The sequence below is a fragment of the Xiphophorus couchianus genome, chromosome 11 (assembly GCF_001444195.1).
Source record: "Xiphophorus couchianus chromosome 11, X_couchianus-1.0, whole genome shotgun sequence".
Classification (NCBI taxonomy): Eukaryota; Metazoa; Chordata; class Actinopteri; order Cyprinodontiformes; family Poeciliidae; genus Xiphophorus; species Xiphophorus couchianus.
In genome coordinates this window covers 24,858,445-24,873,409 of record NC_040238.1, presented here as the reverse complement: position 1 = coordinate 24,873,409, position 14,965 = coordinate 24,858,445, and the positions used below count along the sequence as shown (strand labels likewise).

Below are 14,965 nucleotides of genomic sequence, written 5' to 3'. Positions count from 1 at the left end.
CTGGATGAAACTGAAACACAAACATCAGGTAAACTTGGAGAATCACATACAAAGCTCAGAGGCGGTTAGATCATGTAATATAAACAGTGTGTGTGTGTATTGTTGACACAGTGAGACAGAGATTATCTTAATTCACTTCCAGGTCTAACCTTCTCTGCTTCTGTCTCCTAGGAGATTATTAACTAAACCTCAACAGGGAAGCATTTGCTTTTGTTCAGTAATGTGGAGAGAAAGAAATCGATTGCAGGTCAGCAGAATGAAGCACACTGACGTATCGGCAGACGCCGTGGAAGGAGAGAGAAAGGTATTTCTGCTTAAGCCAATTAAAAGGAATTTGTTACACAATTTCCTGGTTGCAAGCACCAATTTCTCTGGAATATCTAAGCATGTTGGTGCATGAACCATTTCATTTCCTCCAATTGTAATAGTCCAGTGAGTCTGACAAAAGAGCGTCACACCGTGAAGGATGGCGGAGCGTGCTTCAACAGGAGCGCTGCTCTGAATGAAGGTTTGACAAATGAACTCTGGAATTTAAGGAATTTTTACACCTCATTTCTTAAGACAACTGATGACGGGTTTATCAGGCAAAGCAGAGAGTAACAACATGTGATGGAGGTTAAATAGAAAGTATAGTGTTAATTTATGTCCTTATTTTTTCCTACCTGTGCAAAATGTGGCAGCATGGTGTCTCAGCTCAGCTGAGGATGCTTATAGGACACCCAGGCTGAAGGGGGACATCTTGAAGAAAGTTCAGTGATGAAGTAGAGAATAGGAAACAATTCTGTATTTTATCACTGAATGCTATTATGAAATGGCAGGAATATTGACAAGGGAGTATGTGTTGAGTATGCTTGTACATTTACAAAGTCAAAGGTGGTGCAAAATGGCAGGGCCAACATCCTGTGGGAGCTCCAGGCCCACAAACCCGGCCCTGACAAACGCATTATGGAATGCTGAGGTCATGGAGATGCTCAGAGAGGTTAGTTTTCTTTATTGTAATAAAAATACACAGCAATATGTAGCAAATAGCACTCCAGTTCCACAAATAAAAAGAGATTACTATGGGATATTACTGGGTGTAGAGGGGAGATGACAGCAGATTCAAACAAGTAATCCAGAAAGGAGACTATGATAACTGTTTTGACTAAAACTGAAAAATAATGCACTCTGTGTTTAAATGATTTGTGAAGCATTGTAAAATCCACAAAATGCTGTCAATTTGTTTATACAAATATGAACAAAAGACATTTCAAATATAGTAAGGGTATTTAGGAAGAAGCAGGAAAGAGCGGAAAATGTGAACCTGACCCATTCATACACATCATGTTAAAAGGCTGTAGTGCAGGAAAAGTGGAAAAAAGAGAGATGATTTATAGTCTCTGTGTCCGTATACAGTGTTGACACGTTTGACAGAAAACAGTAAATACTGATTAAATCCGTCATAGCTGTCAATGGTTTATGTCGCCCTCTGCTGGACAACTTTAAGAGGTGCTCATGTTTAAATTATTACTGGCTAGCATTACAGGGAACGTTGTGATACTTTTATGCATGTGATGAAACACGTTTATTTAGAGTACCATGAAAACGCCCATGTTTATCTGGTCAATAAAGGTTAATATTATATATATGCATATATATATATATAAATATAACTTTTAATATGTAGTCAGGGCTTGGTGAATGTGGTCCTAATTATTTCCCCTCTTCATTTTTATTATTATGTGTGTGTATTTAGTAGAACTGCATTTAAATAAACGACTTTTAAAAGGACATCGATAATAAAAAAGATTTAAAAAAAAAAAACAAAAAAAAAAACGAGCCGGTGACGTCAAACGTGTGCGCTTGAATTTGACCACGTGGTGACGTTTTTGCAGATGTAGCAAAACATCCGCATTGACGCTCGCGCGTCCAGTCAGCGAGCACGAGGAAACTTTTCGACGTATCTGCTCACCAAAACAAGAAGCCGCCGAGGTTCTCCTATCCCGGTTATTTCCTCCAGACCATGCCCCATGACCCCGACCTTCCTCCGGCTAAAAAATTCAAGCCGGGGTCCGTGTTTTTCCGCCTGGAGAAGAATAAACCTGGAATGCTGCTGCCCAGAAAGGGAAATGTGACCACACCGATTGACGTCCAGAGGAAACAGCTTCCAATCTACAAGGCGAGAACTCGGCTAGTGAACGAGCTGAGACCGCTTCATAATGCTATTGTTATAGGTAAAACACAGCCAGAGCCGCTGCTGGCTTTTATACTACGCTCACCGAACGAGTAAAACGCTAAATGCTCATTTGTTTTCAACTTTTTGGAGTTTTGGGGAAATATTCCTGCCCTCGTCGCATGTCTCGCGCAGACAATGTAGTTCCTGTGTGTTTGTCATTTTAAACATGACCCATTCCATTGTTTCAGGTGAGACTGGCTCCGGGAAAACCACTCAGATCCCCCAGTACCTGTTTGAAACCGGCATCGGCAGGCAGGGCTTGATCGCCATCACCCAGCCACGTCGGGTCGCTGCTATCTCACTGGCAGCCAGGGTGTCCGAGGAGAAGAGGACTCAGATTGGGAAGCTGGTATTGCATTTTATTTTATTTATTTTTTTTTTACAATATAACCAGAGTGACAAATCAACACAAAGTAGTGCTTCAAGATTTACAGTGTTAAATATTCACTCCTCTATACACTGATACCCCTAAATAAAATTTAGTGTTAGTTGCTGTCATATCGCGTATTTTGGCCTACTTTAAGCAGTCCCTCCACGATGTTGTGACGATTTGTTTTGTAAATGTTGTCGCCAAAAATGACTGATTTTACGCCACCTTTCTCATAAAGTTGCAATTCTGTTAAACTTTATTTTTTACTAACTTTTAAAAAAAACTTTAAATTGCTGCACACAAAACAAGACAGTATTTTAACATAGAAACAGTTAAAGTGCAAAAAATACTTTAAAGTACGTTTTTGCAATGGTAACCCTAATACAAATGAAATCTTGTCCTGAGAAGTTGTCAAAGTGCAAAAGAAGAATTCAGCATTGGTCATTCTAGTTAACATCAACTGTTTATACAGTATAGGCACATCGCAGTCGGGAGGCTAAAACGTTTGGTCAAAATTCAGCTGAGTTGCACTGACTTGTCAGAAAATGTTAAGATGATTGGTCATATTTTTTTTTATTTTTTTGATAAAAGTTTATTGGTGAAAATTACAAGAAAAAAATTATTTTGTGAATGTTTTCTTGAGAGGAGTAGGTTGGATACCAAGTGAATTTCTATTAATAGTTGCAATCACAACTCCTTGGATGTGTTGTTAAGCGGCAGAAAACTGACGCTGCACATTTCCCTGAACACACCATCGCCAATGTTTAACATAGTGGCGGCAGCATTATGCTGTGGGACAGTGGTCCAAGGTTTCCCCCAGAAAACTTGTTAAGCCTGGTGGTTGTGCGCTCAGCAGTCGTTCATCCACCGCTGTGTTTTTGAGTTAAAAAATGTTTGAAGTTAACAGGAAATTTTAAAATATCACTCGATAATTATGTGTTGTTCAAAGATTGGAAAATTAATACATGAACACCAACTAGAAAGTCTTAAAAAATGCAAACATTTTAAAAAGACTTGAATAAATAAGAAATGCTTTAGCCTGGTGGGGGCACAAGTAAAGCCTGGTGACCCGCCAGGCTTATAATACACTGGGGGAAACCCTGGTGTCAAACTCATTTTCATTTTGGGTGTATCAAAATCATGAATGTTCTCTCAAAGGTCTGGTTGTGCCTGAATGTATTAATAAAACCCATCAACAAACTGCTAAAATCTCTATAACTATCCATCCCTGCACTCGATAAGTACTTTTTAAAATGAAATAATATTGAACATCTATTCATAACGATGCAATTTGGCAGTTTACAGATAAAAACAGATTTGATTTTTAATATTTAAGCACACTACTGTTTTCTTGAAGTCTCACTGTTGCATGTGTACTACTTCTTTAAGGTTGGCTACACGGTGCGTTTCGAGGATGTCACCTCGCCCGAGACGAAGCTGAAGTTCATGACGGACGGGATGCTCCTGCGCGAGGCCATCGGAGACCCCATGCTGCTGCGCTACACCGTGGTGGTCCTGGACGAAGCCCACGAGCGCACCGTGCACACCGACGTGCTGTTCGGCGTGGTGAAGAGCGCTCAGTGCAGACGCAGGGAGCTGAACAAGATTCCCCTGAAGGTGAGATGCCCGCCGTCATTTTTTTTATTTTTTTTGTACCTTTTGTCAAAAAGCATCTGAAAAGCAGCTCCTTTCTGCAGGTCATCGTCATGTCTGCCACGATGGACGTGGATTTGTTCTCGGAGTACTTCAACAAGTCGCCTGTGCTGTACCTGGAGGGGAGGCAGCATCCCATTCAGATCTACTACACCAAGCAGCCCCAGTCGGACTACCTGCAGGCTGCACTCGTTTCTGTCTTCCAGATCCATCAGGTTGTCCTTCACACTCCGGTCAAAAATGATAAATCAGGACTTGTTGGCAGGAAAAAATAAATCAACCCAGTTGGTTTGTTAGATGATTCATTTTGACAAGCTTTTCCGTGCTGCTTATTCGCAGGAAGCACCGCAGTCCCACGATATCTTAGTGTTCATGACAGGCCAGGAGGAGATCGAGGCTCTGGCCAGGACGTGCAGAGACATCGCAAAGCATCTTCCTGATAGCTGCGGCCCCATGGTGGTCATCCCTCTGTACGCATCGCTGCCCCCAGCACAGCAGCTCAGGGTCTTCCAGCCAGCGCCCAAGGTAAAGCAGACGGCAAACACGCAGGTAGCCGGCTGTGACGTCTGAAGCACTCAACGGTTCCTGCTTTTTGTTGTTGTGCAGGGCTGCAGGAAGGTTATCCTCGCCACCAATATCGCAGAAACGTCAGTCACAATCTCTGGGATCAAATTTGTCATCGACACGGGGATGGTGAAGGCCAAACGGTTCAATCCAGGTGAGAGGCTTCAGTCTGATGCATGTTTTCATACATAACCTCTTTAACTTCCCCATATTTTATCACTTTACAACTAGAAATGTCATTGCATTTTTTTAAAGATTATATATTTTTTCTTAAAGAAGTGGGGCTTGCATATATATTCAACCCCCTGAATTGGGTCCATCACTTTTGAACATCTAGAGAAGGGACCTCCAAATCCAGGCTTTGTGGGCCAGAGTCCTGTAACTTTTTAGATGTATCCCTGGTTCAGCACACCTCAGTCTCAGCTGAATCACCTCCTCGGTTCAGTCAAATTCAGCACATCTAAAACTTCCAGCACTTAAAATAGACTTTGGAATCATGTAAAAACATGCTTGTCAAACAGGGTGATGGCCCGGACATCAAAAACAATGGAAACATTGGTGGGGAAAAAAAAATCCAGATTTTTCTAAAGTTAAATCTTTAAAAACAATTCAAAAACTAGATAAAATTGATTTATTGCCCAACACTAATTTGTATATTTTCACAGTATTTAGAATACACATGATGTCACATAACCTCCTTGCTTCCGATGTGTTTTGCCTGTCAGACAGCGGTCTGGAGGTGCTGGCAGTCCAGCGAGTTTCCAAGGCTCAAGCATGGCAGCGAGCCGGCCGAGCTGGCAGGGAGGACGCCGGCTTCTGCTACCGGCTTTACACCGAAAAGGAATTCGACAACTTCACCCCCATGACTGTGCCTGAGATCCAGAGGTAGGATGCAGAGCCTCCTCTGCTGGAATTTCTGAATTATTCAGGTCAGACTGATGGAAGAGGCTTTTCTATTGCAGCTTTTCTCTCCTGTGTGTGTTTATATCCTCCAGGTGCAATTTAGCTGGTGTGATGCTGCAGCTTATGGCGCTGGGCATTCCTGATGTGATGAACTTTGATTTTATGTCCAAACCTTCTCCAGGTAAGAAGCAGTTGCTTAGTTATTCCTGTTCAGAGATTTGCGTTTTTGTTGTTGTTTTTTATGCAGTGGATCTGTTTGTATCGCTGTGTCCCTGTTTCACCCAGAGGCCGTCCGCTCTGCTGTGGACCATCTGGAGCTGCTGGGAGCTGTGGAGAGGAAGGACGGGCAGGTTCTCCTCACTACTCTGGGCAAAAGGATGGCCAGCTTCCCTCTGGAACCCAGATATGCCAAGGTGCAATGTGCTTTTTTGTAGTGCTGCGATGAACGATTATTTTTAACTAATCGAATTATTTTGATGATCAATCGATTAATTGAATTTAAAAAAAAATTGGTACATTCTGCAGATTTTTCATTTAACTTCCTAAGCCTTTTTTATGCAATATTTGAAATACGTACATTAAAAGATGCAAATAAATAATTCAATTCCTTTTTAATTAAGGAAATAAACATTTTGTTGCTTAAAATGCAGCAATGTGTCATTCCTTTAGTTCACGCTTTTTATCCAATTAATAATCGGATAGCAAAATGTGCTCAATTGGAGGTTGTTGTTTTTTTCACAGAATTTTAACCAGATGAAGCTTTTCTAACAAAAACTCCAAAGTGGGAGTTTTTGTTAGAACATATTTATAGTCAAAGAAGGCTTTTTTTTTTTTATCCTAAATGCAAAACATATTTATAATTTGGACAGTTTTGGCTTAATTATTGCTCTGAGCATGTTGTTTCAGCAGATACATGTTTTTTGAGTTTATATACTCCCGTTAACGATTAATCATTTTCAAAATTAGTTGACAATTAGTTCTATATTCGGTTAATCACCTTTTATCTGAATTATCATTTCAGCCCTACTTTTATTGTAGACTTAAAGCAAACATGAGGGAACATTTGGAACCAGCGGCATCACATGAACAAAATTCAAAGCAAATATATCTCACCGCTTCCTCATGCGGGTTCCTCTCTGCCGCAGACCATCCTGCTGTCCCCGGACTTCTCCTGTTCCGAGGAGATCCTGAGCATCGTGTCTCTGCTGTCGGTGGACACCGTCCTGTACAACCCTCCGGCCCGGCGGGACGAGGTGCTCGCGGCACGCAAGAAGTTTACTTCTAGCGAGGGAGATCACATGACTCTGCTCAACATCTACAGAGCTTTCAAGAAAGTCGGCGGTAACAAGGTGGGCGTGACGAGGAGAAATTCTCCCAAAAATGTCCAGAAAGACCACCTCTAACCAGTTTGAATTGTGTTGTGTTGTAGGAGTGGTGTCGGGAAAACTTTGTCAACAGCAGGAATATGGGCCTGGTGAAAGACGTCCAGGCTCAGCTCAGAGAAATCTGTCTGAAGGTACAAATCTGCTTATCAGAATCACATCTAAGAATTACATTTCAGTAGTTTATTTTATTATTTCTATGTGGACTGTGCAATTCCTGTTTTGTTGTTAAAATAAGATTCCATGTTCAGATTGGGCTTCTAAAATTTCTGTACTTGTGAAATTCAGGAGAAGTGAGGAGTAGGATAGATACCAAACAGACCGGCACCCACCCTAGGGATTAAACCGTAATCACGATTAACCACTTGCAACAACTCACCAGTTGAAAAAGTTCAACCATCATTGTCACTTTGTCACGACACACGTGCCTATAAATGTTACCTTTCTACTATGTCACCAGAATACCTTAAATTATGTAAAACATGGTATTAGTAGTGAGTGGAAACAGTTGAAAGTCTCACTTTTTTACTGATAATGTTGGTCATGTTTTTTCTTGTCATTAGTTTTAGCTGCACCTCAGTATGTTATCCATCAAAAGGTTTTACTAATGACACAAAAGTGAAACTCTATTCCAACTGTCAACAGCCCTAAAAAGTCACTTTAAGCTGCCGCTACATGTATGGTGTATGGGAGTGAAGTCAAAGTACACTGACAAAAAAAGGTTCTCTTCTACTACTAGCCTCTGTGGGTAACAGAAGAGAGCGGTGAAGGATTTTATGGAGTTGATTGTATTAATGGAGGACACACAGACAATGTACAATGGTAAAACAACACATTTTCTTACCTCAAAACCTTTATGCTTGCAAACAATACTTGTGGTTACATGACAGTCTGGATGCTGACTCCTCTTGCCCGGTTATCCACAATTTGTGAACCGCATTTTAATGTTGCCAATTAGTGGTCTCACATCTACTGAAGAGGATTCAGGGAACTGAACAAAAAGAAGAATTCAGACTTTTTCATAAAATTTCAAAATATTGAGATTGATTACTTTTTATTCCGGGGAGAGTAATTGTTTTAATAAACATTCATAAGCAAGGCATTTTTGAGAAGAAAACAGCAACTGTTTTTACATACACTGTCATTACTATGTTATTATTACTATAGTAATGATGATTCCTTTTTGAGAAACCATGACTAAAAGACTTTGTGTGTCAGAAAAGTATGTTTTAACGGGATGCATTGTGATTTTCTTTTTCTCTTTCTTTGAAGACAAGTCAGGTTTTCCTAGACTAAAATGCGATGAAATTTGTGATTTGTTTTTCATTTTGCTTGTTACTTGATCTTTTGACTTAACAAAGCACTTGTCTTTCCCAGCTCAACCTGAAGCTCGAGTCTTGCGGAGCCGACACGGGGAACGTCCGCCGCTGCCTCGCCCACGGGATGTTCATCAACGCCGCCGAGCTGCAGCCCGACGGAAGCTACCTGGCTCTGGACACCCATCAGGCCGTCGCCATCCACCCGTCCTCCGTCCTGTTCCAGGCCAAGCCGGCGTACGTGGTCTTCAACGAGCTGCTGCACACGTCCCGCTGCTACATGAGAGACCTGTGTTTGGTCGACGCAGACTGGCTGCTGGATGCAGCGCCGGAGTACTTTGGCCGCAAGCTGCACCTCACCAGGAGCTAACAGGACTGCACTCTTGAATAAATGAGGGACTTGTAAACCTTTTGGGGCCCACTACCTCCTAGCTGACATTGGATAAGAATGTTTCACTGCAGCTGTACAAATCAGCGTCTGTTGACTTCCTGCAGGCTCTGGCACCACGTGACGACGTTTGTTCTGGTTTTTTTTTAAAATGACATCTACTTCAGCTCTTTCAGGATCTGCATGCAAGTCAGGGACACAGATAACTTCACTGGAGCACAGTTGGCAGGAATCAGAAGAGCCAAACTTCTGGACGTCGGCTGCACGTTTCAGTGCAACTGGATTATAGCAATGACTGCTATAATCATGGCTATATTATAGCAATCATATATATATATATCATGTATATATCAAAACGTTAGCTTGAAGATCAGTGATGTCCTCAACTTTCTCAGCAGGTAGTTTTAGGTTTATAAGGATAGTCTTTGAGAATTTTCTGCAAAGACAGTAAAATGTGTCATAATCTGTTCGACAGAACAAAAATTCACATTTGAATTAAATGAAAATATTTCCATATGCTGATGGCATTGCTACATTGGCTCGTGCATGTTAAACGTGTGACATTGCATGTGAGAGGACGTGGCATGCCTTCTCTCTTCATGCTCTACTCCTCGGTGTGTTTTGGGACAGATTGTTACCTAGCCAACACACAGATGCTGGGTTATTGTAGCTGCTAGACATCTAATGTATGCAGTGCACGGACATAGTAGTAAAAAAGAAAAAAAAATCTAAACTAGGTTTTGTTGAAAAATATCAATTTTATTTTTTACTGTGGACTCAGGTTTGTACAATATATATATTTATATATATGTATACATAACCTGAAAAAATGCATCAAATTCCAACTGCTGTAGTTAATGTATTTTGAGGTTCCTGCAGAAAATTTTTTATTTTGACTGAATTTCTAAGGAATCACTCTTACTCTGATGTCTGTAACTAGAGGTGAAGCTTTTGAGGTCAGCAAATACTTCATGTGCATGCATGCAGTTTGTAAGAACAAGTGCAAGTATTGAATGAATTCATAAATTTGTCTATTGTATATGATAAGAATTTGTTATAGTCTTGCATAACCAAAGTTGTTTCTAATAAAAAAGATGTTTTCAATTGTTCAAAACACAAGTTTATTATGTGAAAGTATTGAATTATGTCCTCAAAGCAAAATTTATTGGGATACTATTAATTTAGTTATATTTAAGAGATACTAGAGCTCTGTAAAAAAATAAACCCCTGTACATATTGACATACATTTTCCAAGCAGTTTCTTACCTTATTTTAGCTATTGTCATAAGACAGTATATCATAATTTTTATAAAGATATTACATATTTTTAATGTGTCTCTCTCATATTTATGGGAAAATGTCTCATTTTTTTCACTGTCATCATTAGAAAACACTTTTTTGACTTGGGTATCTCATAGTTATGGAATAATGTCTCACAATTCTGAGACAGATTAGTTATTTTAGATCTAGTCAAAAAATATGATTTATATTAAAATTCAATAACTGGTCACTCTTGTTGGCAATCATAAGTACAAAAGTTACATAATATAAAACATGAACAAGGATTGCATCATGCATCTTGTAAGAAGTGATGGTACTGTTTCATGATCAGACACATGACCAAGTTGGAAACATATCAGTTTTAATGCGAGCAGACATTCTAGATTTGATTTGTTATTGGATATTTTAAGTCACTGATTGAAGGAGAGAATGGTCGAAAATTATAAAACCATCCTGGCGGAGCAGAAGCACTGCTTAATGTAGTATATATTGTAGCCACAGGGGGCGCTGATCAAATGATTATTCTTTTTGAATAAAGTTTTTTTTTATTTTGTTTTTTCTTCCTTATTGATAAGTTGAAAATTGCTGATATGTTCAGATTAATTTTGGATAAACTAAATGTTTTTTAAATCTCTCTTTTATCGTCAAAGTATTACTTCCGGTGCAAACGTCAAAGTTAAGCTAGGTCAATGTGTCCTTCCACACGTGTTGCGTGTTTCTTGTAGCGGCAGCAGGAGTTGTGAGGCTCACAGAGGTCTCTTTGGTCTTAAGCGTAATTATCCTGTTTCTGAAGAGCTTCTTATATCCACACAGCCATGCTGAAATCGGTTGTCCGTGCGGTGGGAGCGGCTGTTCGCCTTTCTTCAGCCGCTCCATCAGCTGCGCGAGCCCTGCCTCTTAGCTACCCGGCGTTGCGCTCTCCAGGCTCGGCTACGACTCGGCCGTTCACCCGCTCACTATGGATGTTGAATAACAACGGAGCTTCGTCGGGATACAGGCCCAAGCTGTTGAGCTCTAAAGTTTTAAATCCGTCAGTATCGTGTGGATGTGGAGGACTACACACGGAAGGTAACGTTAATGGATTTTACCAATTTAGTTGAGTTAGCCAACCAATTGGCTATTTAGTTCTGTGGTAAAGACTTAAAATAATGGAGCCTAATTAAATGCCATCTGTGGGGCTCCTAAAAACACCAGAAACGTAACCTTTTTTGTGTTCTTGTCTCATGTAAAATCTAATAGCGCCCTTATGCTAATTAACTGTCGTTTACCTTGATGTTTAAATTTGTTGTTTTTAGCTAGAACTGTAAACGCTTAAAAATGAAAAGTACAGCACTAAGTTTATATGGTTTATTATGTACCAACAGTAAAGAGCTTGGTGATGCTAAATGTCACTACAAGGACGTCATTGAAAGTGATGTAAGGCATCTGTGGCATCCTGGATAGACGCATTGATCAGACTTGTTCTGGTTTATTTTCTAAGGGCACATTAGTATGAATACAATCATATTTTGATAATGGTAGTAGTTTTAAGAAAATGCAGGAATCACAAGGCAATTGGCGTTAATCGTTCAGTGTTTTTTGTCAACTCAAAATAGAGTATGATGGGTATAGGTAGCAGGTGGATGGACACATTTACTGGCTGAAAATTAGTTCTGGTTCACCTAATATATCTAAATAAAAATATATAAAATTAGAAAATTTAGAGTATTTGAGCATCTGATCAAGAAAAATTAGGTTGACTTAATTCTCTAGCCTGATGAGTGTAGGCTTATAATAATGTACACTATTTTTTCCCTGAATTGAGTCAGTCACAGGTAGATATGGGCTAGTAAGAGATTATCATAACATTTATGACCTAGCTGTTCTATTTAAAAATGAAAAAGATCCTTCCACTCTTCCTAAATTAACAGATATTTACAGCTATAATGTAATGTCAGATTTTTATGTCATATTTCAATTTGAATACATAGAATTACACAAAAAATATAGAATGAAAACAATTTTGCTGTTCTGTTTTCAAATACTAAGGCTGGGAGTACAACAGTCTGATAGTAGCGAGTCAGTCTGACTATCTTAATTTATCTGTTACATATTTAAAACAGGTGACAAAGCGTTTGGTGATTTCCTGTCGGATGAAATCAAGGAAGAGAAGAAGATCCAGAAGAACAAATCTCTCCCTAAGATGTCAGGAGGCTGGGAGCTGGAGATGAACGGCACAGAGGCTAAACTCACGAAACAACTTTCTGGAGAAAAGTAAGGAAGCCAATATTTCTATTAAATGTCTTTCCACTAAACCAACTTCATGATTGAACCAGTTTTATGGCTGTTACAGCAATGTAAATGTTTTGTTGTTGTTGGTTTCTTTCCGTCTGCCTCCACTTTCTGATGAAAGTAGTTCTTTCCTCTGACTCGGCTCAATTGGTGCTGTTGGTGGTCCACTGGAACCAGTGCTTTCAAACAGAAAGAACTGCAAGCATTAGCTGCAGTTTAAAGGGAAAAAAAAGTAGGTTTGGGAAAAGTCATTCTTTTAATGTTAATCACGTGCCTTATTTTTTTTCCACCCCTACTATAGAATCACTGTTACATTCAACGTCAACAACAGTATTCCTCCCAACTTTGAGGAGGAGGTGGAGCAGGGACAGCAGCAGAAATCTCCTGAGGATGAGGTGAACCAAATAATTTTTTGTCTTCCTGATGTAGTAATTGCTGGCTGTTTTTAGATTTCCTTATTCACCTGAGATGTAGAATCCTATAGTTATCTGTGAATATGAACGTTTACCTCATGACAACTCTGTTTTCATTTTACAGCCAGAAATTGTGTCAACACCCAACTTTGTCATTGAAGTTACAAAACAGGGGGCCAAACACTCCCTTGTGTTTGACTGCCATTTTCCTGAAGATGAGGTAAAATATTAAAATATTAAAATAAGACAGTATTTTTAAAAAGTTGTATTTAACTTAAAAGTTATTTTTAATTTAACTTGGGTATTCTTCACAAGTCATGGAAGTTTTAAACTTGCATCACAATTGTGTGAAAAGACTTAAATTTAACCCACTAAGTCTTCCAGAAGCCATTGTATTGGGTATTAGTTTTTATTTACAACTTCTGATTTTTTTTGTGTGTGTGGGCGCGCTGTAGATGAGCCATGGTGAGGGTGAGGAGGAGAGCGATATCTTTGCCATCCGGGAGGTCAGCTTCCAGCCAGAGGGAGATTCAGACTGGAAGGAGACCAGTTACACACTCAACACAGACTCTCTGGACTGGGTATGAGCAGAAACAGTGAACTCATACCTACTCTGCTGCATAGTATGTTGAAAAACATTCATTTCAAGCTGATACGTCTGTTTTCAGGCTCTGTATGACCACATGATGGACTTCTTGGCTGACCGCGGGGTCGACAACACCTTTGCTGATGAGCTCACGGAGCTGAGCACAGCCATCGAGCATAAGGAGTACATTAAGTTCCTAGAAGATCTGCAAAGCTTTGTTAATTGCAAGTAGTGTCGAACGAGATTGCCATAGTTCTTAGTGTGCAATCTGACAAGGACGGTGGTATGAAGCAGTGAAGCACTCGGTGATGGATGGATCTAAAACCACAAAGAGACTGAGTTGGTGTGTGGTAATGTTGCCAGCAGCCGCTATGTTGCGGTTGCTTTGTTATTATGGCTTAGTATAAACCAGATCATTCAAATTTGTCTGGACATCATCATGACAGTTGTCGGAAACCATCATTGCTCTCGATTTTGCAGAACTTGACTCGGCTGTGTACGTTTAATGTGACCTGATCAGAGTTTTCCTTTAATAGCTTTTTTTGTGTTCCGGTTTCCAATCATCATGTCTTCATGTCTTCCCCCCTCGCTGGCCAGGGAACAGAGTTCTTGCTGAGTGGTTGTGGTTTGTCAGATTCAGAAGGTCTGGTAATGGATGTTCTGTAGTGTGAAGCTGGAAATACTGTTCAATAAACAATTTGATACCCAAATGTAAATTAAATTTTCTCTTTCTATGGACATTTTACATATAAAGATATTGGAGGTTGTTCCTCCCACTTGTTTGCCTCATTGGTATGTCAGAATAGATCTAGTGATAAATGTTTAACAAGATGAGTAATATATTTGGATTTTAATTGGAGTTCTTGCCTGTAGATGTCACTATATCCCACATAAAAAACACGAAAAAAAAGTTAAGGGTAAAAAATTGTTCTGATAAATAGTTTGTCCCTTTTGCCTTTAATCTGTTGCAAGATAACAAAAGGCTAATATAAATTTAAGTGGTGAACATGCTAAAAGAGATTTAGATTAGTTCTACATCAACTTTATTTTGTAGCATTTACTGTTTTCCCTTCCTACATAGAGTTCCTAATATTTATATGAGACTATAACTTCTCTTTTCAGCCGTAGCTCATAATTCATTTATATGTTGAGAATCAGAAAATTTGTGGAAAAACAAATTCAAAACAAAAAAAAAAAAAGCAGGTGAAAGTTTAACAGTTCTGTTAAATTTGGAGCACGGAACTAAAGAACCAGTGCATCACACATTGCATGTTTTTTTTATGTTGGATTTATTTATTGACGTATAACTATTTGAAAATTATCTTTTTGGAATCACCATATAGACTTCCATCAATTTGTACTTACAAATGTGTATGCCTACCTACTAATGTTCTGTAATTTGCCTGAATATTTATTTTTTCTAGCTAAACTGAACTGAATTTTATTTTTACTATTTTCTTCACTGTTTGTTCCAAAAGAGCATCAGTAAATTTGAAAATCTGATTAAATCCAGGTAATTTTTGCAGTTCGGTATTATAAATCATACTTATTTAAGAAAGTGACATCCTGAAGAAGCCCATTTCAAATGGCAACATTTTTCAAGAGCAATATTTGTGTTTAAAG

The 14,965-nt window shown here is 39.3% G+C and overlaps 2 protein-coding genes across 2 annotated transcripts; both read left to right on the top strand.

Annotated features, from left to right (window-relative positions):
• The first annotated feature begins 2,002 nt into the window (after positions 1-2,002).
• dhx33 (DEAH (Asp-Glu-Ala-His) box polypeptide 33) lies at positions 2,003-9,910 on the top strand. The gene is made up of 12 exons (XM_028032389.1): positions 2,003-2,213; positions 2,404-2,564; positions 3,975-4,202; positions 4,283-4,453; positions 4,578-4,763; positions 4,845-4,956; positions 5,528-5,687; positions 5,798-5,886; positions 5,991-6,118; positions 6,851-7,054; positions 7,135-7,221; positions 8,465-9,910. Exons 1-12 carry the CDS (start codon positions 2,003-2,005, stop codon positions 8,771-8,773), a joined length of 2,046 nt encoding a protein of 681 aa, XP_027888190.1. The 3' UTR covers positions 8,774-9,910.
• An 834-nt stretch (positions 9,911-10,744) lies between these two features.
• c1qbp (complement component 1, q subcomponent binding protein) lies at positions 10,745-14,058 on the top strand. The gene is made up of 6 exons (XM_028032308.1): positions 10,745-11,140; positions 12,175-12,325; positions 12,645-12,738; positions 12,881-12,976; positions 13,212-13,337; positions 13,425-14,058. Exons 1-6 carry the CDS (start codon positions 10,888-10,890, stop codon positions 13,572-13,574), a joined length of 870 nt encoding a protein of 289 aa, XP_027888109.1. The 5' UTR covers positions 10,745-10,887; the 3' UTR covers positions 13,575-14,058.
• Positions 14,059-14,965: the final 907 nt, after the last annotated feature.